The sequence below is a fragment of the Uranotaenia lowii genome, chromosome 3 (assembly GCF_029784155.1).
Source record: "Uranotaenia lowii strain MFRU-FL chromosome 3, ASM2978415v1, whole genome shotgun sequence".
Classification (NCBI taxonomy): Eukaryota; Metazoa; Arthropoda; class Insecta; order Diptera; family Culicidae; genus Uranotaenia; species Uranotaenia lowii.
In genome coordinates this window covers 102,817,643-102,841,222 of record NC_073693.1, presented here as the reverse complement: position 1 = coordinate 102,841,222, position 23,580 = coordinate 102,817,643, and the positions used below count along the sequence as shown (strand labels likewise).

The 23,580-nt window shown below is 36.1% G+C and overlaps 4 protein-coding genes across 4 annotated transcripts; 2 read left to right on the top strand and 2 right to left on the bottom strand.

Annotated features, from left to right (window-relative positions):
- Positions 1 to 1,404: 1,404 nt before the first annotated feature.
- LOC129751312 (uncharacterized) lies at positions 1,405 to 4,470 on the top strand. The gene is made up of 2 exons (XM_055746741.1): positions 1,405 to 2,925; positions 2,988 to 4,470. Exons 1-2 carry the CDS (start codon positions 1,452 to 1,454, stop codon positions 4,232 to 4,234), a joined length of 2,721 nt encoding a protein of 906 aa, XP_055602716.1. The 5' UTR covers positions 1,405 to 1,451; the 3' UTR covers positions 4,235 to 4,470.
- Positions 4,471 to 4,673: 203 nt separating this feature from the next.
- Positions 4,674 to 7,687, top strand: LOC129751315 (putative ankyrin repeat protein RF_0381). Its single transcript, XM_055746746.1, has 2 exons — positions 4,674 to 6,249; positions 6,311 to 7,687. Exons 1-2 carry the CDS (start codon positions 4,797 to 4,799, stop codon positions 7,540 to 7,542), a joined length of 2,685 nt encoding a protein of 894 aa, XP_055602721.1. The 5' UTR covers positions 4,674 to 4,796; the 3' UTR covers positions 7,543 to 7,687.
- A 24-nt stretch (positions 7,688 to 7,711) lies between these two features.
- LOC129751317 (rutC family protein UK114-like) lies at positions 7,712 to 8,474 on the bottom strand. The gene is made up of 3 exons (XM_055746749.1): positions 8,315 to 8,474; positions 8,022 to 8,251; positions 7,712 to 7,932 (listed from the first exon to the last, which is right to left on the bottom strand). The coding sequence occupies exons 1-3, from the start codon at positions 8,377 to 8,379 to the stop codon at positions 7,814 to 7,816; spliced, it is 414 nt and encodes a 137-aa protein (XP_055602724.1). The 5' UTR covers positions 8,380 to 8,474; the 3' UTR covers positions 7,712 to 7,813.
- Positions 8,475 to 18,518: 10,044 nt separating this feature from the next.
- LOC129757450 (ninjurin-A-like) lies at positions 18,519 to 19,386 on the bottom strand. The gene is made up of 2 exons (XM_055754683.1): positions 19,197 to 19,386; positions 18,519 to 19,134 (listed from the first exon to the last, which is right to left on the bottom strand). The coding sequence occupies exons 1-2, from the start codon at positions 19,248 to 19,250 to the stop codon at positions 18,769 to 18,771; spliced, it is 420 nt and encodes a 139-aa protein (XP_055610658.1). The 5' UTR covers positions 19,251 to 19,386; the 3' UTR covers positions 18,519 to 18,768.
- Positions 19,387 to 23,580: the final 4,194 nt, after the last annotated feature.

Here is a 23,580-nt window from a genome sequence, read left to right as displayed (position 1 = left end):
CTGCGGAAAATTTTTATTTGCCTCACCTAGGATTGACCCTATAAATTTTACTGCAAGATTTGGTTCAATGTAGAGCTGATAGACAAAAACATTCGAATTCAGAACCCCAAAGTTATTTAAAATCAAATTTTTAAACAAAGGCATCAAAAATGCTGTTCCTTTGTGCAATTAGTTTCTATTTCTAAAAGTGTTTAATAAATTAAGTTAAAAATAAGGTTTCGGATTAAAATCATATTTTTAGGTCAATTCATCAAACACAAATTCGTACTGGACTCTTTCTGTTTTAGCAAAGGTTTCCCAAACACCAAAAAGTTGTTTATAGTATCTTTAAACCTAAATTTGTTCGAATACTACAAAAAAAAAATATTAAAAGTGGCATAAACTCTTAAAAAATACGAAATCAAAAAAAAGACATAGAAAACAAAAAAAAAAAAAATAACAGACCAAAGCTTTAGTAGCTGACAAAAGCTACTAAAAATGATTTGAAATACGAAAATTGTAAATACGAAGAGCAAACACAAGAAAAAGGTAGGTTTAATTTTGAACACACAAAAATAGTGGTATCTTTAAAACCGTGGTTCAACAATACAGATTTGTCAACACTGATACGATTATTCTTAGCAGATTAAAGTCAGCTCAGAACTAATTCTGTGTTGTTGACAAAAAAATCTCAAATTCTGTGATTTCAACCTAAAATTCTGTGACGACTTTTTGTGACACTATTTTTATGAAGTTCACTGGAAAATCATGTGAATCATCAACAAATTGGAACTTTTTACAGTTTTAATAAAAAAAATCAATTTACATTACCTTATTTTCATATTTTCGTGAATTAGTGTCAGAACAGAAATAAAAAGTCAAAAGTGATATAAAAATTTATTATTTTAGAAGTATTCGATAACTAATTTATTAAAACATATTTGGATTCTTAAAAATCTCTTTTTCTCAGTAAAGTACATACATATTCTTGGAATGAAACTGAAAAGTTTTTCATGTACGCCTCGAATCCCGAATTTACGCGAAGAGAGTGCGGGAAGTTTAAAAATGTTTATTCTTTTGTGTTAAAATGTTACATTCTATTACTAAAAGTGCTGAACTCTTTCATAATTCCGATTTTTTTCAACTTGTTCTGAGGTGTTAAAAGTCAGTTTCAACGATGTATGTAACTTTCCAGCCCACCACCCCCATTCATGCGCTTGCCGGGGCGTCGGCGTCGTGCGAATGAACTAATGAACAATCCAGCTGCGGAGTTTCACAACGTCGCGTATTCATGGACGGGCGTTTTGTTTACATTCTATCGTATAAAAGGTATATTCCCCGTGCCTTCGATCACAGTAATTGGGAAGAATGACAGCTTGCTGTTAAATTCCTTGAAAAAAAAAAAAAAAAAAAAAAAAACCTTCGATCACAGTCAATTTTATTCGGCGTTACTAAAGTGATTTGCTCAAAGAATGGAAGCCGAAGAAAACTCTGAACAGTATTGTTTTGGTTTTAACCTTTTCGATGAGGACGACCCCGAGGACAGTGGACTACATCCCTCGCTATTCGATGTGTTTGAAGATGAAAAGCCGCAACAAGTTGTAGCCAAAAATGTGTATCAGCCAGTGAATGAGGGAACCGAGTTGCATCGAGTTATCAAAAGTGGGAACAAATCGAGGATAGAAGCTGTTCTAGATGTGTATTTGAAAGATTTCGATACAGTTCGTGAATATCTTGTTCGGAAATATGACATCGATAGCAGCGATAAGATATGGTTTAGGAAGACAGTTCTTATAGCTTCAACCGAAGAGCAATGCCTCGAAGCGAAAAATTTCGAGAAGAAATGTAAGTCTAGCTCTGATGTTGGCCAGGCGATTTTAGTTCTTTTGAAATGTGCAATTGACGAAGACCGTGTTGCAGTGCTGCAACCAGATAAAGACAATCAATTGGAAGCGTGTCGCATAATCACTTCACTTATTCCTAATGGGCTCCTATCGTGGAATTATCCGGTCTTCAAAGAACGCTCAGAAACATTCATTGAAGCTGCAGCGGCTTGTGGAAATCACGCCTTGATCCAAAAACTTTACGAATTGGGTGCCGAACTATCTATTCCTGATCACAATCCGCTACTAGCTGCTATACGGAAAAATCGAAGGGATACTGTAAAGTGGTTGTTGACAGAGCATTTCGATCATTTCGATTGCACAGCCAGAGATTCTTATCAATATAATGCTTTGATTGTGGCCATGCAGATGCGAAATCTGGAAATAATGAAACTATGTTTCGAAAAAATGCTTGCTTACCGGCGGAAGTACTTCAACGAGACAGATACAGAAGCATTCAACAACATATTTAAAATGGAGAATGAGGAATGGACATATTCATCGATATTCTCTTACCTGGGAAATCGTTCAAATGGCCGTGAATTGATTGATCAGTGGATTGTCGAATATAAACTGGATTTGTCGTACAAGTGGCAAGGAGTCACTCACCTAGGAAGTCTGATCAGCGGTCAACGAGCATTGGAATACTGTTGGAATGGGATCCGATCAAATCCAGACCTATTGGGGCTAAATGTTCACGGATCAGAATCAGAAACGATTGTTCACTTACTCGTGGAAAAGGGGCATCTTGAATTTTTGAGTGAGATGTACGAATGTCATCCCCACGTTAAGCAGTATTTTGAAACCGATCGAGTATGGCAGGTTTCGGGCCAAGCTATTAGAGATCATCAACACGAACGTATTCAGTTTGTAATGGATCACCATTCCAAGTTCCTGAAAGAAAATCTGGAAAAACTTAAAGAAAACGTACTCTTTTGTGATTACTACGATAAAAATTTCTATCGGCAGCATGGCGACATAATTGTAAAATTTTTCCCCGAATACACAGAAGAAATCGAAAAACTTAAGAATAAAAAACCCGAATGCCATAGATGGAATGACGGTGAGTTCAACTGAATTTATTTCTTAAATGTAAAATAATAACATAGACTGTCTATTTTTCAGATTTGGATAATGCATTTACGGATCATGGTATAGAATGCACTACATCGGGCATAAAATTATCAAACCCAATAGAACAATCATACGATGTGAAAGGATCCAGAGGAGAATCACTCATACATCTAGCTATTCAGAAGAATGATAAAGATCTTCTCATCCGACTACTTGAAGCTGGTTGTGATTTTGACGCCCTGGACGACGAAGGCAATCATGCAATTCACTTCGTGAGGAGTGTCGATATGTTTGAATTTGTGCTAGAGAGACATCCATTGGGAAAAAATCTTCTAAAAGTTACAAATACCTTAGACGGTTACACAGTTTTACATAAAATATGTAAATTATACATGGAACGAAAAGCGCATTGTGAATTGCTTCAGAAAGTTATTGATTGTGGAGCGGATGTAACTCAACTGACCAATGACGGCGAAACGGTTGTATTTTTGATCGGTAATTGTTCGCTCTTGGATATTGTTCTGGAGCATGGAGTCAGTTTGGATACAGTCAATAATAAGAATCAAACAGCTCTGGAGCGACACCTAAATAACGGAAACGAATGTATGGTTAATAGTTTGTATCATCTTGTTCATGAGACACCACTTTTCAAGGAGCATGCGCATAAGTTCCTGGCGCCAATGATCGATAGGTCCCGTAATCGGGACTTTTTCAGTTGCGACTATCAAAGACTTTTAGAAAAGTACCCGAGCACTACGAAACTACTGTTCGACTCACTGTTCCAACACTCTCCGGAAGAAGCCAGTCGCGTCTTTTCCGTGGCCTGTGATAAGGCGATGAACTATGTTGCGAGAAAATTTTTGGAATTCAATTATGATTTGAACTACGATTATCTTTCTTCCTATGAATATACACCGATTCTTGGATTGTTGAGTTATATGGAAGAGGAAAACTTTGATATTGTTAAAAACTTAGTTGAGAAAGGAGTCGATTTACACGTCCGAAGTCAGTGGGGAAGAAACTCGTTGCTTTCATTTGCGAGCAGGTTCAGATCGGCAAAATGGTATGGACATACCGTTGAAACTGCGCAGCTGTTGATCGATCATGGAGCCCGGATTAATGATTGCAATAATGAAGGAAACACTGCTTTGCATGTGGCGGCAGCTGACGGCGAATGGGAACTGGTTGAAGTTTTGCTGCGAAATGGCGCCGATGTTACTAGGAAAAATCACGCAGGACTGACTCCTATGGAAGGAGCGCGAAGATTGGATCGAGAACTGTTTTATTTCATTAAGTAATTTTGGAACTATGTGATTTTTATTTACTAGTTGAACTAAAAGTGTACAATACACCTTGAAGTGCTTTAGTATTATAGAAGACTGTTTGACAGCTTTGTGCTGTGCAAAAAATATTTGAACCAAATTAAAACTGCTGTGCAGTGAACCTGCATTCAAAAAGTGATACTTAGTTAGTATACGAAGAAATATTGGTTTATACATGAATCGATTTTTAAAAAAGGCTTTCCCAAGTACATGTTTGGCACTTGGCTTTCGAAATTCAGAATTTTTAATTTAAATTTATATCACACTATCTTCTTCCAATTATCTTTTTAAAACTCATTGTTGTTATGTGACTATTTACTGGTTATCAAGTACATGGCTCACTCCCGCCCGTTACCCACCCAATCCATTCGAGTGAATACTTTCGCATGAATTTGATTCATTCCTAGATAACATAATTTTGTGATTTTTATGAATCATCGAAGTGTGTGACGAAATTCTGCTCCCAAAAAAACGATGTACCTTGCTATTAATTCTGAAAAGGTTCAGTCTTGGAAAGTAGCCGCTGGAGTCCGGAAACATGCATCGCAAACGATTCTTTCCGGCCGATCTTCGAGCACATCCCCTGCACTATGCAGCTCTGCGCAGTCAGGTGGATAAGATAGCGAAGCTTATCAACGATAGGACAATTAACATATACGAACCGATACAGAACGGTGAAACGGCTCTTCACGTAGCCCTAACTGCTTATCAATCTGGTGATGCCCAACTTATGGTGGCCGAGAAACTTATCGCGGAATACAGCGAGGATTTCGAACGGGTACAGGAATATGTTAACCAGAAGTTCCCAGGTAATTGCAGTGACCAAAAGTGGTGGATGAAGCGAAGTATATTGATTGCGTCCACGCTTGATCAATGTGAAACGTTTAAACAACTGGAAAGTATACCTGGAATGTCGACAATTGATATGAGATACTCGATAGTAGTTTTACTAAAATATCCGATCGACAACGAGTATGTAGCAGTGATTCAGTCAAATAAGTTAGATCGAATGGAGTTGTTCCGAGCAATCAAATCAGTTCACCACAACGGATTATTGTCCTGGAACAGTTGTGGTCCAACCGGAAAGAGTGATTCCTTGTCAATGTTAGCAGCGTATTATGGAGCGACCGAGATCCTGGAAAGGCTTATCGAATTGGGAGCAGATATCGCGATGCACGGTCCAGAAGGTCGAACGACATTCCACGCAGCTTGTGAAGCCTCTCAAAATGATGTTATCCAGTGTCTGGTTACAAAGCACCTTGATAAATTTGATCCGACCGCATTGGACGATGAATCGAAACACGGACTGCACTACATTTTAGAACGTAAAAACGTTACAAGTTTCAAAGTGGTACTCGAGGCAATGGTAAAGTACCGAATTTCAAAGTACAACGAATCGCCAGCGAATGCTTTCAACGCCATTTTTAAGCTAGAAAATCTAGATTGGCCCTACTCTGGCATTTGGATGCAGCTGGATAACGCCTTTTGGGGCTCGATTCTAGAGAAAGAACTCGAATTTTACGACTACGATCTAACCTATCGATGGAAGGAGGTTGTCGCTATTTTCGATATGGTGTCCTTTAAAAAAGCTAGAAAATTTTACTCCAAAAGGTTACTCGAAAATTCCGAGCTGATGAGAATTGATCAAAATGGATATACGGTTCTTCATAGTCTTATTGCTACCAACGACCTTCTGCTGGTGAAGCAGCTATACGCTAAATATTCAAAAGAAACGGTTGAAATCTTTGAACGGGAGGCTGCCTTCTCTGCCTTGGCTAGTTTCACGATGTCGGAAAGCATGATGAAATTCGTATGTGAAAAACATTCCATATTTCTCAGGGAAAATATTAGTAAACTTTTGGAAACAGTAATTAATGCTTCAACCAACTACTCAAACCTTACAGTCTTACAAAGCTGTATTCCAGAGTTAAAGGATAAAATTGAAGAGCGCAAAGCGTACTTGTTTGGAATTTCCGAAGCGGCCTCTAACGGTAAATTATTTTCTTCCTAAAAGTAATCCTCAAACTTATTAGGTGTATTTTTCCCTTTCAGAGTTTGACGACCTGTATTGCAGATTGGCAGCAAATTTCGATGAAACTTACAACAAAATTATACAGTCGGGAGTCTCCATAAACCACTACACCGACAAACCTCTCAACAGATCTTCTTTGAATCGAGCAATTTGCGAAAACCGTTTGGAGCTGGTCAAAAACCTGCTCTCCGTAGGCTTCAATTTCGATCCATTTGATGACGGTGGATGCTATGCCATTGATATCGAAACAACTGAAATGCTTCATTTGCTTGTCAGTCTAACACAAAATGGTAAATCCTTAGTCACAAAGAAGGATTGTAATGGATTCACAATGTTGCACTTGTTATGCTCACGATGGACTCCCGATAAAAAGGAACTGTTGCTGGAAATGCTCAAATATGGAGCTCAACTCAACGATAGGACACACGAACAGGGCACAGCCCTATTTTACACCTACGACGGGGAGTTGTACGATTTGATAACCAAAACAGTCGCACTACATGGGTTTGCTCCGGCAGATCCCGACCTCACGGATCACGTTAATGAAACCGCCCTTCATAGGCATCTTAGGCAAGGAAATAGTTACATCTGTTCAGCTATGTTACAGGATGCAAAAAGTTACGTCAACTTCAACCTACAGCATGAGTCGTACTTATGTTACCTGCTTCGATTTGAGGTTGACCTGTTCGACAGAAATTTTAAACCCATTTTAGAAAACAATCCCACCAAAACCAGTCAAATGTTTAAAGCCGAAGTTAAATCATCTCCCGATCAAACGGTCAAGCTCTTCGCTGAAGCTTGCCTTCAGAAAAACGTGTACTGTATTGATCAGTTTTTAAAACTGGATCTAGACTTTACTTCTCGGAATGAATCGATTTTAGTAAACCTTCTTAATGGACCCTCGTTACCGGATCTAGAACTGATGAAAAAAGTCATAGCCAAAGGAGTCGATGTCAATGGCGTTGATCAGGAGGGAAAAAACGCTCTTATGACTTTGGTATTAAAAGCAGAAAACTATGAAGACCAAAAAAAATTTATCGATTTTTGGAAAATGTTGATTGCTGAAGGAACTAATCTTAACGCGATTGATGCTTCGGGTGAAACGGTGCTGCATTATGCTTTTCGAAACATGGATCTGGAGTTGATTGAAGAACTCCAAAGTGGTGGTGCAGATTTCACTGTAAAAAATAGGCAAGGAAAATGCCCATTTGAAATGTGCGAGTATTCAGATTTGTTTAATTTTCTAACTTGAACATAACTCGCTTAAATACCATCAAACACTACTTCTGAATTATTGTATGAAAGCCAGTTAAATGCATTTAAAGAACTATTTATAAAACTGTTATTATAGTCTGTATTCGTGTAGCAATTGCAAGTTTTTATTGACACAATTTGGCTCTCGGTATCCAAAAAACGATAGATTTTTTCAGACTACTCCTCTTTTATTCTCCAATAACCGATATTTACACATTCATTCACAATCATATCGTTTACCTTTCCAGTTACCAGCTGATGAAGTCTTTTTATGAAGTCATATGTATCACATCTCCGGTCAGGGCAATGGCTTCGATTTCAACGGCCGCACCGAGGGGAAGTTTGTTCACGGCAAAGCAAGTCCTAGCTGGGAAGTTGTTCGCAAATACTGAAAAATGGGAAGCATTACTTACATAATCCCGCAACCTGATTTAACCTTTTGAACTGGCTCGATGCGATAAGCGCACCCGCGCAAACCTCGTTTGTATTCCTCATTGACGACTGCATAGTCGTTCATGTCGGCCAGCAAAATCGTTGTTTTCACCACCTTTTCGATGTCCGATCCGGATTCGGCCAACAGCGTTGTCAAATGTTGTAGGGCCTTGGCCGTTTGGGCGGCAGCTCCGCCATCTACCAGCTTCAGAGATTCCAGCTCCATGCCGAGCACCCCGGAACAGTACACCGTACGATCGGCTACCACTGCTTGGCTGAGGGGATATTTTCAATTCATGTTAAGAAAAATTCAAATAAAACTATTTTCATCGTTATACTTATAAGGAGCCACAGCTTTCGGGCACTTTTTGGAGGAAATTATTTTGCGAACGATGCTGGCCATTATGTTGAAATTGTAAGAATTACTAGCGACCTGGTTCGCAGATGTCTATCGATCGATGTGATGCTGGAAACTGATTCTCGGCTTTTGGAACAGTTCCGTTCGTTCGTATTATCAGTTGCTCAGTTTGTTTCCCTGATAATCATATCTGGGGTAAACGTTTTTCAACTCCAGCTACATGCAATAAGCTGAATATGTTCGACCAAACGTAAAAGTGAAATAACGTAAAGTTGTATATCGGATCACTACCCCTGAATGTATTGATCGACAAGAAGCGTGTCAATCAGAAAGTAAATTTGCAAACATTCAACAATAGCCGATACGATCGTTAGAGTTGATGGTACAAAGTTTGTCCTTTGAGGTTCCACCATAAACTATCCGATAACTCAGAACTTTAAGTTTTATTCTAAATTTTCTATTCTGATTCAGAATTTCTGAATCACGTCTTCCAAGATAAAATCTCAAAATTCAGGATTTAGAATTTAGAAATAAAAATTCCGAATTCAAAACTCAGTGCTCAGAGCTAATAGAGACAGTTGAGATGAATAGAGACGGAAAAATACAAACTCTAGCCATAATTTTAAACGAACTGATTAATTTTTAAACCCATTTAAGAGCTTTTTTCACGATCTTCGTACTAAAGTATTAGTATTTCCCTCTTTGATTACTTTTAAGTCTTTTGATTTTCACAAAGCCAATTCGCGGAATGTTTTTTCTAAGCTTTTAGGATTCTTTTGGTATAAGAATATCATTTATCAAACAATGTTTTACAATTTATTTTGAATGCCTTTTTTTTGGTCATTATTTGTACGTTTCAATGAATTATAAACTTCATTCACTTGAATTTATAAACTTATAACGAATAAACAATCATACAGGGGAATAGCATTTTTTGTGGAAAGGTGAAACCGTTTAAAAAAACCCGTAGTGGTACCGAAATCCTCATAACATTTTGAAGTTGGGACTAGGTTCAGCTGTAAAATTTGAGACTATTAGACATGAAACCTGATACCTATCTGAGACTAATCTGAGATCTAATAGATGAAAAATGAGATATAAAAACTGAGACATGAGACATTGAGTCTGAGACCTTACACCCAAGACCTGAGATCAGAGATCTGAGAGAGGAAAAGTCTAACCCGGGTCATGAGCATTTAGATATGAGATCTGCGACATGAGACTAGTGATATAGGACCTGAGTCCTGAGGCTAACTGAGACCAAATAATTAAGACCAGAGAAGTGGGAATGAGACGTGAGACGTGGGACGAAAAAAGTAAAATGTAGCTCGTTAGAAGTGAGGCGTAGGGAGTTGGATGTTACGAGTGAGACGTGAGAAAGAAGAAGGACGTGAGAAGTGAAACGTTAGACACGCGAAGTTAGAAATGAGACATGAGAAGAAAGACGTAAGACGTCTCATTTCTCATTTCCAACTTCTTACTTCTCATTTCGCACGTTACACTTCTCTCTTATGTCTCATTTTTCACTTCACAAGTCTCACTTATCAGTTATTACGACTTACTCCTCACGTCTCAAGTCATGTCCCTCATGCCGTATGTCTCATTCCCCATGTCACATATCTCATGTTTCATTTCTTAGGTCTCAGGTCTCAGTTTTCATGCCTCAGAGCAACTTCAAAAATTTGTTTAGCTAGAAAAGCATACCTATTCATAAACAATATGTATTTTCTAAAAAAAAAACGCGTTAATTTCGAAAACCGTGTGAAAATCCATATTAATAAATCGTGCAAAACACTTAGAAAGTTCAAAAGAAATTGTTATTACTTTCTGACAGCACCGAAAGACATTTTAAAAACATTTTTGATATAAAAGATGATATTTCAATAATCAATGTTGTTGAAATTGCATAGGTTCTGGATTCATGTTTTTTTTTGTGCACAGATATTTTTTTTGACTATTACGTGTCACTGAAACTGCAACCTTTAAAATAAATCAACCTGTAATTGACAAAACCTGTAATTTTAAATAGGTTTTCTTAAAGTTTAACGAAGATTCATTTATTATTACAACAAATATCCTGTAAAAAAGTTGTACACTAAAAATTAAATGTCACGTAATTTGTTTTTCGACCTGTAAAATTACGGTAAATTTCCTGCTCCTTTTTCTTACAGGACATTTGCGTAATTTTACAGGAAATAATTTTTGCAGTGTAGAAACGTTTTCATTTGTAGATAAATTTTGTTTTTTGTTTATTTGTGACACTTTACCAACGTTTTGGCATTCGTGTCATTTGTAGATAAAATAATGATTTTAACACTAGTACTACATTAAAAAAATCTAGATTTTTAATTGTGTTAACTAGTATGTAACAGAATGTTTACATATGTGAAAAACAATTTTAGAGCTTTATTTTTTTCTTTCGTCTAAATAGTTTACCGGAAACGCAAACAGGAACTGTTTCTTCCTAAAAAAAACTCTAAGCGGTTCCATAAATGACTATTCCGAATATCTACATACATGTTAAAAATTTATGTAAAGAGATGAACCACCTGTTGGAAAAAAATATGTTCCAGTGTTTCTACTGAAATTGCACAATGTTCGCAGCTAAGATGCTTTTTGGGCTCGAAACTACCTTTAAAATTCAAATCAGTTGCATTAAAAAAACTTAAGTTTTTGCTGATTGTTTGAACATCATTTGATCATTATACTTTATAGAAAATATTCAGTAAAAACACGCTTCCATTCAGTAATGGAATTTAGTTTATCGACGCGCTTCAATGTAATTTTATTTTATCGACTTTTACGTATTTACCAGTTGTCCAGGCATTTCGAGCTACTCTGGCTTTTGCTCCAAAGCTCCTAACAATCAAATTATATTTTTGACACTGAATTTTCATCTTATAAGCAATATTTAAAAAAACTATATTCTACTGGCCTTCGTCTATACTAATTTGATGTGGGACATTTTGTTTTGGTTTGTATGTTTGTGTAAACAAGTGTGATAATTGTTTTACACTTTTCAAACATTAACATACAAATGTAAACGAAAATCAAAACAAAATGTCACGAGTCAAATTAGTATAGACGAAGGTCAATAGATTGTAAGTTTTAAAAAATATTGTTTATTTAGATGAAAATTCAGTTTAAAAAATATATTTTTTGTGTCCACTGAAGAGGAGCAAAAGCCAGAGTAGCTCGAAACGTCTGAACAACTGGTAAAAACGTTTTTGAATCTAAAATCCACCGAAAAACGTCGATCGAATAAAGTTCCAAGTAATGAATATGATTGTCTGGTTCTGACTCAAACAGGATCACTTGATTTTGATTAGTGATTTAAATCAAAGTTTCTTAGTGAATAGAATACCTGAAATTTAGTGAGTAGGATGGATTTTTTTCCTTATTTTTCCACGTTTCTAGGCATCGAAGACTTATTCACCCCCTCGGGAATTTAGAATAGAATCAAACAGGAAGTTATGGTTGAAGCCATGGTGGATAAAAATCATTATTTTTTCAAAAATCATAATATCGGATTTTTTTTTATTTAAATCGGATTTTTTTATTTAAATCAGATTTTTTTTATTTATTGGAATAGGATTTGTTCTATAAATTGCATTTAAGGGAAATATTTTAGCATCCGAAGGTTCTTCCATCATGTGTTTAACAACTCAGCTTTATAAAGGCTGTATACGTGTAACATTCATGATTCATGATTTTCAACATTCATCAAAGATCAATGCTTTTCAAACTAAATCCACATCGATTCGACTTTGTATCTTACGACTCGAAACGATTGGAAAATTTTGTTAAATTCCTTCGTAGGTGTACTTCTTTGTAATGCATTTTTCCCACTGTCTGCGTCTAATTTGATAGTTTGAATAATTTTTTTTAAAAGTTTTTTTAAATTAAAATGGTCAATTTCATTAACAAATGAGCAATTCCTTTACTGAATGAAATTATTATGGAAATTTACCAAACACTTTTTTTTTTTTTTTTTTTTTTGTTTTTTTGTAGCGGCCCACCACACTCCCCCACACCAAAAAGCTCATTAGAGCCCCCTGGTAATGGACGCTACTGTTCTCAGCATGTCTGGCAGCAACAAAAATTAATAAAAAACGCGGGCAAAATTTTACTCATGCTGAGAACTGAAATGTTTAAATTTAGTGCGAGGAAATGTAATGATAATACTAAATTAAATACTACATGGATCTCAATGGAAAACAGATTTCCTTTAAAGAGATCCACTATTTGATATTAATACTACTAAGCAAACATTTAATCAAATAAGACATTATAATTTAAATAATTAATAAAAAAAAAAAGAACACACAAAGAAACGAAATTGCTACAAAAATTAATTATAAAAGAAGAAAACTGGTCACTGATCGATCGGTTTTTAACGACTCAATTTTTCTTTTAATAGCTGTATTACTTTGATTTTGAACGTGGAACGGTTGTTGATGGTTTTTATTTCATTAGGCAAGGCATTGTACTTAGTTGGACCAATAAATGATATTCTTTTTTGACCTAAGGATGTCACGGATCGGCTTCGTTGTAAAAAATCTGACTGGCGAGTGTTATGAGTACGCAATCCCGTTGTAAAATGGATGTTTTGATTACTGAAACTTGTGTGTAAATTGTCGTAGACATATATTACAGTTTGTAAATCGCAAAGATCTTTTAATGGAAGAATGTTATGGGCTCTTAAGGTGTAGAGCTGTTGGGTAGGAAAGAGCAACGGTAGTCTATAAATATTTTTTAAGCATCTATTCTGGAGAGTTTGAAGTTTTTGTAAATTTGACAAGGAAGCTCTTCCCCATATCATAATAAGATAGTTAATATGAGAGTGAATAAACGCAAAGTAAAATTTCAATAAAACATGTTGAGGCACAAAATTTCTCAATTTCCATAGGATACCACAAAGAGGAGAAACTTTTTTCTCTAGATATTCTGTGTGACGACTCCAACAAAGAGTTTCATCTAGGTAGATTCCTAAATATTTAAAGCATTTTACCCTCTCAATAACATTTCCATTTATCGTTGGGTCAATATTCGGAGGTAATCTTTTATGTGAAGAATGAAATAACATGTATTTGGTTTTCGTATAGTTGAGTGAGAGCAAGTTGGTATTAAAATATTTAGATAACAATTTCAAGTCATTTTCAATTTGTTGAATGATAATATCAGTAGATGCTGCTGAGTAGAAAATTGCTGTATCATCAGCGAATAGGCGTGCTGTGCCTTTTAATGGTAAGTTACAGAGATCATTAACATACAACAAAAAAAGTAACGGACCTATATTGCTACCTTGTGGTACACCTATATCAATATTTCTTACCACGCTTTTGGTATTTTCAATCACTACAAATTGCTTCCGCCCCTCTAAGTAACTGCGAAGGATATTATTAGCTGTTCCTCTTATTCCATATTTGTCTAGTTTGGATAGTAATATTTCGTGATTCAATGTATCGAAAGCTTTTTTAAGGTCCAAAAACAATGCTCCCACAATATTTTTGGAATCAATTTTAGAAATAATGGAGTCGACTAGTTCTGAGATGGCAATTAGTGTGCTCGAGCCGGATCTGAAACCATATTGCAGCTTATAAAGTATGTCATGCTGGTTCAGGAAATTTACAATTCTGGTCACAAGAAGTTTTTCAAACACTTTACTAAAAACACTTAAGGTAGATATTGGACGGTAGTTGTTTATATCATGGGAATCGCCAGCCTTAAAAACAGGAATAACTTTTGCGATTTTGAGGCATTCAGGATAAATTCCAGTCTCTAAAATGTAATTAAAATATTCCTTAAGTATGATAGAGAATTTGTCATGGTAATTTTTTAAGACACTTACTGGGAAATTATCAGGTCCACAGCCCTTCTTATTTTTAAGGGATAGAATGACTACCCTTACCTCATTCACAGTAGCTGGATGTAGAAATATAGTATTTTGTACATGTTCAATACGGGATAAATGGTCAGAGCCAGGGTCAATTGGAATTTCCTCAGCTAACCTTTTGCCAATTGTGGAAAAGTGCCTGTTTAATTTTTCACAAACTTCTAAATTGTTGGTAGTGCTGCCTTCTTCATCAGACAGGTTGATTGATGTGGTTGGTTTGTTTTTACCCATGAGGGTGTTTATATTTCTCCAAAGCTTCGAATGTGGTGTGTTGTTCAGTAAACGTTCATAATATAACTTTTTGCATTCCTGTTTTTTTAAATACAATTTTTTATTTATATGACTCAACATTTGTTTTAGTTGGACATCATCGGGGTGCCTTTTAGAACGTTTTAAATAGTTGTTTTTAATTTTTATGAGTGTCCAAAGATCTAGTGACATCCATGGACAGTAGTTGCCTTTCAATTTTACATTTTTTTTTATTGTCCTAGTAGACATTGATCGAAAATGGCTGTAAGATGTTGTGATATCTTGCAAACCAACATTCAGATAAATAATAAATAGAATAAATTCTAATTCATACCTTCTATAACGTTGAGCGTCGAAATTCAAGCAAAAACATGAAAAATCAGATGATTTTATAAAAAAAGAAAAGAAAATTGACTTCAGTTTGCTTGAAAGAAATGCACAAAAATTATTTTGAACAGACTTGAGTGGACTTTGTTTGGGTTATTTGATTGAAATGCCAACTTCATATCGATGCGCTGATGTGGTCTAGTGGATAGGCTGGCGCGAGTCTGGTAACCCAGGCGTTTTTTTTTTTTTTTTTTATATAGTATTCCGTCTCACGACATAACTTGACGAACATAATTCCTAAAATTCACTCGGTTCATAGCAACCGTTCTCCAATTTCTCGGGCACCCCACGTTCGCCAGATCACGCTCCATTTGGTCTAACCACCTCGCTCGTTGCGCCCCCGCTCGTCTTGTTCCTACCGGATTCGTAGCGGACACCTGTTTTGCAGGACAGTCGTCCGGCATTCTCGCAACATGTCCCGCCCAGCGTATCCGGCCAGCCTTCACCACCTTCTGGATACTGGGTTCGCCGTAGAGGCGCGCGAGCTCGTGGTTCATCCTTCGCCTCCACACTCCGTTCTCCTGTACGCCGCCAAAGATGGTTCTTAACACTCGTCGCTCGAATACTCCGAGTGTACGCAGGTCCTCCTCGAGCAATATCCATGTCTCGTGCCCGTAGAGAACAACCGGTCTAATGAGCGTCATATGCAGGTTACACTTCGTGCGAGGGCTAAGTCTTCTCGACCGCAGTTGCTTGTGGAGTCCATAGTAGGCACGACTTCCGCTGATAATTCGCCTCCGGATCTCACGGCTGGTGTCATTGTCTGCAGTCACCAGTGAGCCAAGATAGACAAAGTCTTCGACTATCTCCAGCTCGTCGCCGTCGATCGTGACCTTGTTATTACTGGACAAGCGGGTTCGGTCGGTCTCGGATCCGCAGGCCAGCATGTACTTCGTCTTGGACGTATTAATCATCAACCCAATCCTTCCTGCTTCGCGTTTCAGTTTGCGGTAGATCTCCTCCACCGCCGCAGATGATCTGCCGACTATATCAATGTCATCGGCAAAGCAGATAAGTTGACTGGATCTGTTGAAAATCGTGCCCCGCATTTCGCCCACCGCTCGTCGAATAACACCTTCTAGCGCCACGTTGAACATCATGCAGGATAGACCATCACCTTGTCGAAGCCCCCTGCGCGATTCGAATGAACTCGACAATTCACCCGAAATCCGCACACAGCACTGCGTTCCATCCATCGTCGCCTTGATCAGTCTGATCAGCTTCCCGGAAAAGCCGTTCTCGTCCATGATTTTCCATAGCTCGTTACGGTCGATCGTGTCGTATGCGGCTTTGAAGTCGATGAATAGATGATGCGTAGGGACTTGGTGTTCACGGCATTTTTGGAGGATTTGCCGCAATGTGAATATCTGGTCCGTCGTAGACCGTCCCTCCATGAAGCCGGCCTGATGACTTCCCACGAATCTGTTTGCTTGTGGCGTTAGGCGGCGGAGTAGTATTCGGGACAACACTTTGTAGGCGGCATTGAGGACAGTGATCGCTCGGTAGTTCTCACAGTCCAATTTGTCGCCCTTCTTGTAGATGGGGCATATTACCCCCTCCTTCCACTCCTCCGGTAGCTGTTCTATGTCCCAGATCCGGATTATCAACCGATGTAGGCAATCGGCCAACCTGTCCGGGCCCATTTTGATGAGTTCAGCTGCGATGCCATCCTTCCCAGCCGACTTGTTTCTATTCAGCTGGCGAATGGCCCCAGGCGTACTGGGTTCGATTCCCGGTATCGGCAAGAAAAACTTTTGGGTTCGAATCCCATAAGTTGCCGACAGGTGTGATGCTTGGGGAGTAAGTAGGGGCCAGTCTCGAACCCACCCTTGTCCTTCCTCCAACTGGTATCAGGAGGGGTTGGTTTATCATCTTGAACTGCATTCTGTCCATATCCATCCAGCCGGAATGGATATAATGAAGTGCATGATGGTGTCTAACCAACGTCTCATGATCGCTTACTATTCTACACTGCCTACTCTAAACTTTAAAATTTCCTTCTCCAAACTATCTCTCATTTTCATTTCCAGCGTCAGCTCCCCGAGCTATTTAAACGCCAAAAAAATAAATGCCAACTTCATATCAAAATGTCTTTATTGAAATAAATTTGAGTAATATTTATGAAGTAAGTCTACGTGGATAATATCCAAATCCCTACCCCTTTCTACGCGGACATGAATGCTTGTAAGCATTCGGCAATATTCGGCATCCTCGTCAATCATTACTTTCGGAATATCACACACAAGGAGCAAGAAAAAACAATCAATTCTAAATTCCCGAGGGGGTGAATAAGTCTTCGATGCCTAGAAACGTGGAAAAATAAGGAAAAAAATCCATCCTACTCACTAAATTTCAGGTATTCTATTCACTAAGAAACTTTTATTTAAATCACTAATCAAAATCAAGTGATTTAAAGCGTGATTTAAAGCGTGATTTAAATCATGATTTATATCACTTTGATTTAAAACAAATCCATGCTTGTTGAAGCGAAAAAAAATGCATGGTTGATTTGTTTTGATTTGTAATATAATTTGATTGATTGGCATTCAACTAGGACTCAGCTTTAATCATTTCAAACGTGTCGTATGCTTGGTTCAGTCAAGATTTATACCAATGAAGTCAGAAAATAGTTTTATATTCATTATTCCATTGCCCAATGATGACAATGTTTCCGAAACCTGTTCCTGTACAAGCCATTCTCGGTTCCGGAAAAATCTACTGCATATTTATGCTACCTCAAACATCTGGTTAGCAGGGTTTGTCGAATTGCAACTTTTCTCAAATTTCAAATACTCTCTAGCCTAAAAAAAATATTTTTGGTCAAAACGAATGACAGAATGTTTGCCGATTTTTGAAATAAGATTTAAATACCCGGATTTTGATTTAAAATTTTTTATGGAAAAACGTTAGAATCTGTTTGGAGAATTGTTGTTCTTGAATATTTTCCATTCACACGCAATGCAAATGAAATTCAAATATATGGAGCTTACTGGAATATTCTCTGGCTACAACTTTGCCAAAGACGGCGAAGCGGTAGGAGTAGCGAGAAAATATTTATAGCGCATTTTTTTTCATGAAAAGAAACTAGCAACACTGACAGATTTTCCGTTGAATTTTCAGGAATATTATTTTGACAAGAATGTTATTGATTTTAGAGTTTTAAAATATTCTAATGATATGATCTATATTAGATTCTCCATCATTTGCAAAATAAAAAAGTTAGGGTTACCAGAAACTTAGAGTCAGCATATGCAATGGTTTTGTAAAATATTAAATTAAAATTAGGTGGAACTGTCCTTTTTACTTGTTCAAATCATATGTTGAACAAAGTTTGGGCGTTTTCAATCGTGCAGCTTGTTGGGCTTGAACAAATTTATGCTTTTTCTCAAACGAGTAATCCTTGTCTGAAGCCACTGACACCATCTTAACCAGCCGCTCGATACCTTGGATATCTCATGGTACATTTATTTATACTTCAGCAAATAAAATAACAAAAAAATAGTCCAAACATATTTATGTATATTTTTTAATTTTTGAAAACCATGCCTCTAGATGTTTAGAAAAAAAAATTAAGGGGGTTCTTTCTTTCCAGTCCAGTAGAAAGTAACGATTGCAAAATTTTTTTTTTAATTGAATCATATGAAACCGTAGAAATAAATAATTAGATGACGGACGGATTCCATTTTTAAAATACAGGTTAAGATGAGTAGCTGTCTTATATGTGATTGTACGTATCACAATTGATTAGCATTCCCAATGAATCTTTATTCTGCATGAACAGAACACACAACTGATCTAATTAGAATAAATCTTCCGAAGCATGTCAAACCGCTGCTAATCATTCGATTAGCTGCCGGGTGATGCGACACTTGATGATAGATTTATGATTTTCCAAAAAACCCTCACTGAACTTGCGGTGGCGCTACTCCGAAGGCCGATATCAGCACGTTGATCAGCGTTATCAGAAAGATCCCCATTGTGACCAGATCGTTGATTTTGTTCGCCTTACAAATTTCACGCCTATCGTTGACGTCATAGCGGCTATTCATAATCAGCCCAATTCCGACCGCAATCTGGATGATCAAACTGACCGAGATGAAACACAGGCTAAAATAGTAATAGGGATGTCGCGTGAACGATTCGATCACGTAACGTAACTGGTTGGCGTTGGCCGAAACCAGCGCCAGATCCATCATTCCCTGGGCCAAGTTCTTCTTCTGCTGGTAGGTGTTGACGTTCGGAATAACTTCGCCAGTTGTGGGGTCAACCTGTTGGTTGAAATTTTATCAAATCGAATCGTTAAACAAACAGAATCAATGATATTCCATACAGCTCTTTGCGTCGTTCCGTTTCTGTTCTCGGGGTTGCCATTTTCAGTATCCATTTTGCAGAAAACAAATTATTTTTCTACACTCCAAACAATTTCGAACTTTTGATTGAATCAAAACATAACAAATTTCTCGAGTCGATACGGGTGATAAAAATAGAAACCTCCGAAACCGTTGAGCGAATGTACTTTGGCAAAACTCGAACGATCAACTGATCCACCGTTGGAAGCGCGCTAGTCTCATGTGCTTGGAGATGAATGCGCTTGTGCGTGACAATCGATTTGAGAGACGCAAAACGTTTTGCTCCCGAGACGAATGGTTTTTGAGGTATATTTGAGATGAATGATATTCAGTTGATCATCTACTTACACAGACAGGTATGCGTGTAGCACCTGCTCAAAAAAACTTGCTAGTCTATACTTGAACATAGTTTGGGAGAGTCGGCAGTTATTTGACAGACTAAGTTTTGTTTTGGATCAAAAGACTCAATCAAGTATTGCATGTAAACAGAACCACTTTGGTGGAAAATAATTAATTACTATGTGGTCTTTACCAGAACAGAGTTCATTTTCGAGTATTCAGAGTTATAATTTGCATATTAACTTGTTAAAAAGAAAGAATTATATTAAACTTGTAAAAAAAGGAATTATAAACATGTTCATTAGAGTGGCAGTGGATGTATTGGGAAATTTCATCATCAAGTTTAAAAAACGGACCATATACAAAAATGTATATCTTGTTACTTGGCCCAAACAAAATCTGACAAAACTGCAAAAATAAAACGAAATTACAAAGTACGAAATATTAAAAAAAATATCGCAAAAATTTGATTTGATAATTATAAAAACAAAATTAATAAAATGACATTTTCGTAGGTGATGGAAAGAATTAGGGAACATAAGTCGTAAATATCATGAATTTTTCGAAAAAGATACAACGGCTCACCGGCAGGACTTGAACCTGCAATCTCTGCTTCAGTACAGTTGGCCAACATTCTTTCCACCACCTACGAAAATGTGATTATTTTCAGGTACAAAGATGTACCAAGCGATTTCATAACATCAGTATTGAATAAAATGACACAACTGACAAAAAATACAACAAATACAAATCGGTATCGATTTTTGAATACGGCGAATGCGCCGAGACCTTTGTTTCGAGAAAAACGCATTCCAAGTTTTAGAAAATAAAATCAATTTCCTATTTAGCTGTGTACAATCATTTTCCTAAATAAGTCACTAAAATGCTTTCAAATTGATTTAATTTTATCACCCGATCGATAAATATAACTTTTCCGTACTAATTACTTCAAAAAATTAATGAATATAACTGTGGGCCCTTTTACCACAGACTGGTGGGAATTGCAGAATGACTATTCGCCTTTTGGATCACTTATTAAAGAAGCAATATTCAAGCAAATTTCGGCTTGAAGGCGGGTCCAAATGATCACATTAACACATTGGCACATTCAACGATCTTATAAATACTGATTTGTGCATCTCCTCGTCCTGGAAAACAAATTTCAAAAACTTCAATGCCCTTTTTCCATCTCGAAATAACTATTGGCCTTTTTGTTCGCGACGAAATTTTGAGGGGAAATGGGCGAATGATCTGTGGGATTACACACTCATAAAAAAAGCTATTCGCCTTATTTAAAAAGTTAAATTTAACTTCACTAAAATAAGAAAAATTGAAAGGAGATCATATTTTTGGATGTAAAATAAAGAGTTTAACGCATTTATGTGATTATCTGGATTTGTTTACAGTTGGCGCATTCGCCGTATTCAAAATTCGATACCGAAATGTTATAAAAACCACCAGAAAGAAAACTAAATACAAAAATGATGAAAATATCAATATTCTAAAATTCGAAATAATGACAAAGATAGAAAAATTACAAAATTTCAAAAAAAAAAACTCATTTTTCATTTCTTGGATAAAAATTTTCATATTTATATTTTTGGAAACGAGATAGATAGCCCATCTCAAATCTATCAAAGATTTTGAAAAATTCGTTTTTTTATCAACTTACTTAATAGGGAAAGTTAAATTTTAAGATAAATTTTATTTGAAAAAGGAAGAAATAATAAGAGAGATCTTTATCGCTCTGTAGAAAAAAATCTGTTCAAGATAAACGTTAAACAAATACATCAAATTTTTTGAAATTTTTATCAATTTTCATGCACTTTGAACATATTAAATATACAAAATATACTGTCTTAGTTGTAGCAAAAATAGTTTGACATAAAAAATCGCAGATTTTCACCAATTTCAAACATCATAAAGTTTAGTTTTTCAGCAAAATCCGCGTCGAGTTACATATTAAAATAAAGAGCTAAGTTTCAACTTTATGGTAAAACAACCCGATCAGGAGGGAAAAACTAAATTATATCAAGATGAGATATTTCGATACTAATATTTTTCCTATCTAAATGAGTTATTATTCAGTACTCGTGGGATGTTAAAATATCTCAAAATATATTAAAAAATCTATGCGATCATAGCTAAATTATATCAATTTTAGATATGCTCCTTACAAGATTATATCTCGTTCAGATAGCATAGTTTGATATTGAGCAGAACAAAACCAATCACAATTATAACTTATCAAGATATGCGTGCTTCGAGAAAATTTTCTAGTGGTATGTCAATAACCCACATAATTTGCTAAAACCATTTGGTTTCCCAAGACTTAGATTCAATTTTATGAATCTGTTGAGCGAAACTCATAAACGTACGGTTTGGGCCGATGACTTCGATGTCCGTGTTTCAGAAAAAGTTGTACTTATATCAAAATAAGATATAATCATTTAATTTTAGGACTATCCGGAAAAAATCTTGATCATTGAAAATGAGCTCAACCCCATTCAAGTCTTTCAATCAGAATAAGATATAATTCAGATTAAAGAAACTTAAAATCCAAAATTTGTAGTACCTAATTATAACTGAATCAGATTTTAATATCTTGGTGAGATACGCTTGAGTTATTATTTTGATATGCTCTCCTGATCGGGAAAAAGCAGTTGCTAATACTTGCTAACGAAGAAGTTATTCAATTTTTTGTGAGACATGTTTTTTATGTTTATCATGGAATTTAACATTTTTCTCAGTAACTCGTTCTTGGATGAAAGCCTACTGTTTAGTGTGGGTTCTTTAAAAAACAATTAGCTTTATCCTACCATTAATTTTTTACATGGTGATGTAATGTGAAGGTAATGTGAGGTAATGTGAAAATTTCAGTTTTTTTTTCTAAACTATTCCAAGGCAATATACAATAACATACATTTAATTGCAAACAGGTTTTTGAACAGCTTCATTATTCATCAGTACCCATATTTAAGTATTTTTTCTTATTTTTTGAACTTGTACTTTTTTGCACAAATCGAGGTAATCTTTTTTAGAGACTCAGTGAGCGGAAGAGTTAGCCATATACGATTGCGTTAAAAAAAAGAATGAAATCGCGTGAAGCTGTGCAACCACTTCCAACTTTGATAAGCTGCCATTTCTCTCTCGGTTGATATTTTCCAATGAAAATTGCACACAATCTAGTTCAACTATCCAACTAACGCTCTACAAGATTTGAAGTCTTTATAAAGACGGGAAACAAAGATACAGCTATTCCCGTTAAAAGGAAAATTTAGAATTGATTCACTAAATTTGTTGTATCTTTGGCAATTTTCATTGAAAAATCTTGAAATTTGAAACAAAAAGGTAAAAAAGTTTGAACTAATACCAGGCCAAGTTTCGTCAAAAAGGGATCAAAAATGAGATTTTTTCAACTCAAATTTTCAGTACAAAAAATGAATTTACCGGGAAATCACATTATCCCAAAAGGTGTTTAAAAATAACAAACGTGTCAGACAATTGGCTTTCAATCACTCTCTAGGCCTAAGACAATTCATTCTACAACTGTATATGACGTTCATTAATCTAAAAAATTGTAGATTTCGATTTGCAATTCAGTTATCCTTTTGTATTGAAACTTAAATCTTAACACACAAAAAGCTTAACTCGTGTTTGAAACGGATTTTACTTATAAGTGTAACTAAAATTTGAAACGAGCCATTTGAACTTCAAAATTCATTCAAAGAATACAAATTCTAAGTATCACAAGTTGGTAACCATGTGAAAGGTGTTGAACACTCACGATAGTCAACAGATTTAGTAAAATAAAAACAAAAACCTAGTATCGATGACTTTATAACACATCACTTTGATTCTTAAAAAAAGGGTAAAAGTCATCTCAAATTTTATGCTGGTATGAAATATTTCTCAAGAAACCAATTTCAGCTTCAATTGTATTTCGCGTTTCTCATTCTTCAGAATCCATAACTCCATATTCAGAATAGTTTTGATAAATTACTCAAGGCCTCAAATTTCACATTT

Bases quoted from the DNA above. Each gene is read 5' to 3' on its own strand.
- LOC129751312 (XM_055746741.1), top strand. From the start codon at position 1,452: ATGGAAGCCGAAGAAAACTCTGAACAGTATTGTTTTGGTTTTAACCTT. The intron at 2,926-2,987 runs GTGAGTTCAACT...TCTATTTTTCAG, and splicing joins ATGCCATAGATGGAATGACG to ATTTGGATAATGCATTTACG.
- LOC129751315 (XM_055746746.1), top strand. From the start codon at position 4,797: ATGCATCGCAAACGATTCTTTCCGGCCGATCTTCGAGCACATCCCCTG. The intron at 6,250-6,310 runs GTAAATTATTTT...TTTCCCTTTCAG, and splicing joins TTCCGAAGCGGCCTCTAACG to AGTTTGACGACCTGTATTGC.
- LOC129751317 (XM_055746749.1), bottom strand. From the start codon at position 8,379: ATGGCCAGCATCGTTCGCAAAATAATTTCCTCCAAAAAGTGCCCGAAA. The intron at 8,252-8,314 runs GTATAACGATGA...ATATCCCCTCAG, and splicing joins AAAGCTGTGGCTCCTTATAA to CCAAGCAGTGGTAGCCGATC. The intron at 7,933-8,021 runs GTTTGCGCGGGT...CCCATTTTTCAG, and splicing joins CAATGAGGAATACAAACGAG to TATTTGCGAACAACTTCCCA.
- LOC129757450 (XM_055754683.1), bottom strand. From the start codon at position 19,250: ATGGATACTGAAAATGGCAACCCCGAGAACAGAAACGGAACGACGCAA. The intron at 19,135-19,196 runs GTATGGAATATC...TTCAACCAACAG, and splicing joins ACGGAACGACGCAAAGAGCT to GTTGACCCCACAACTGGCGA.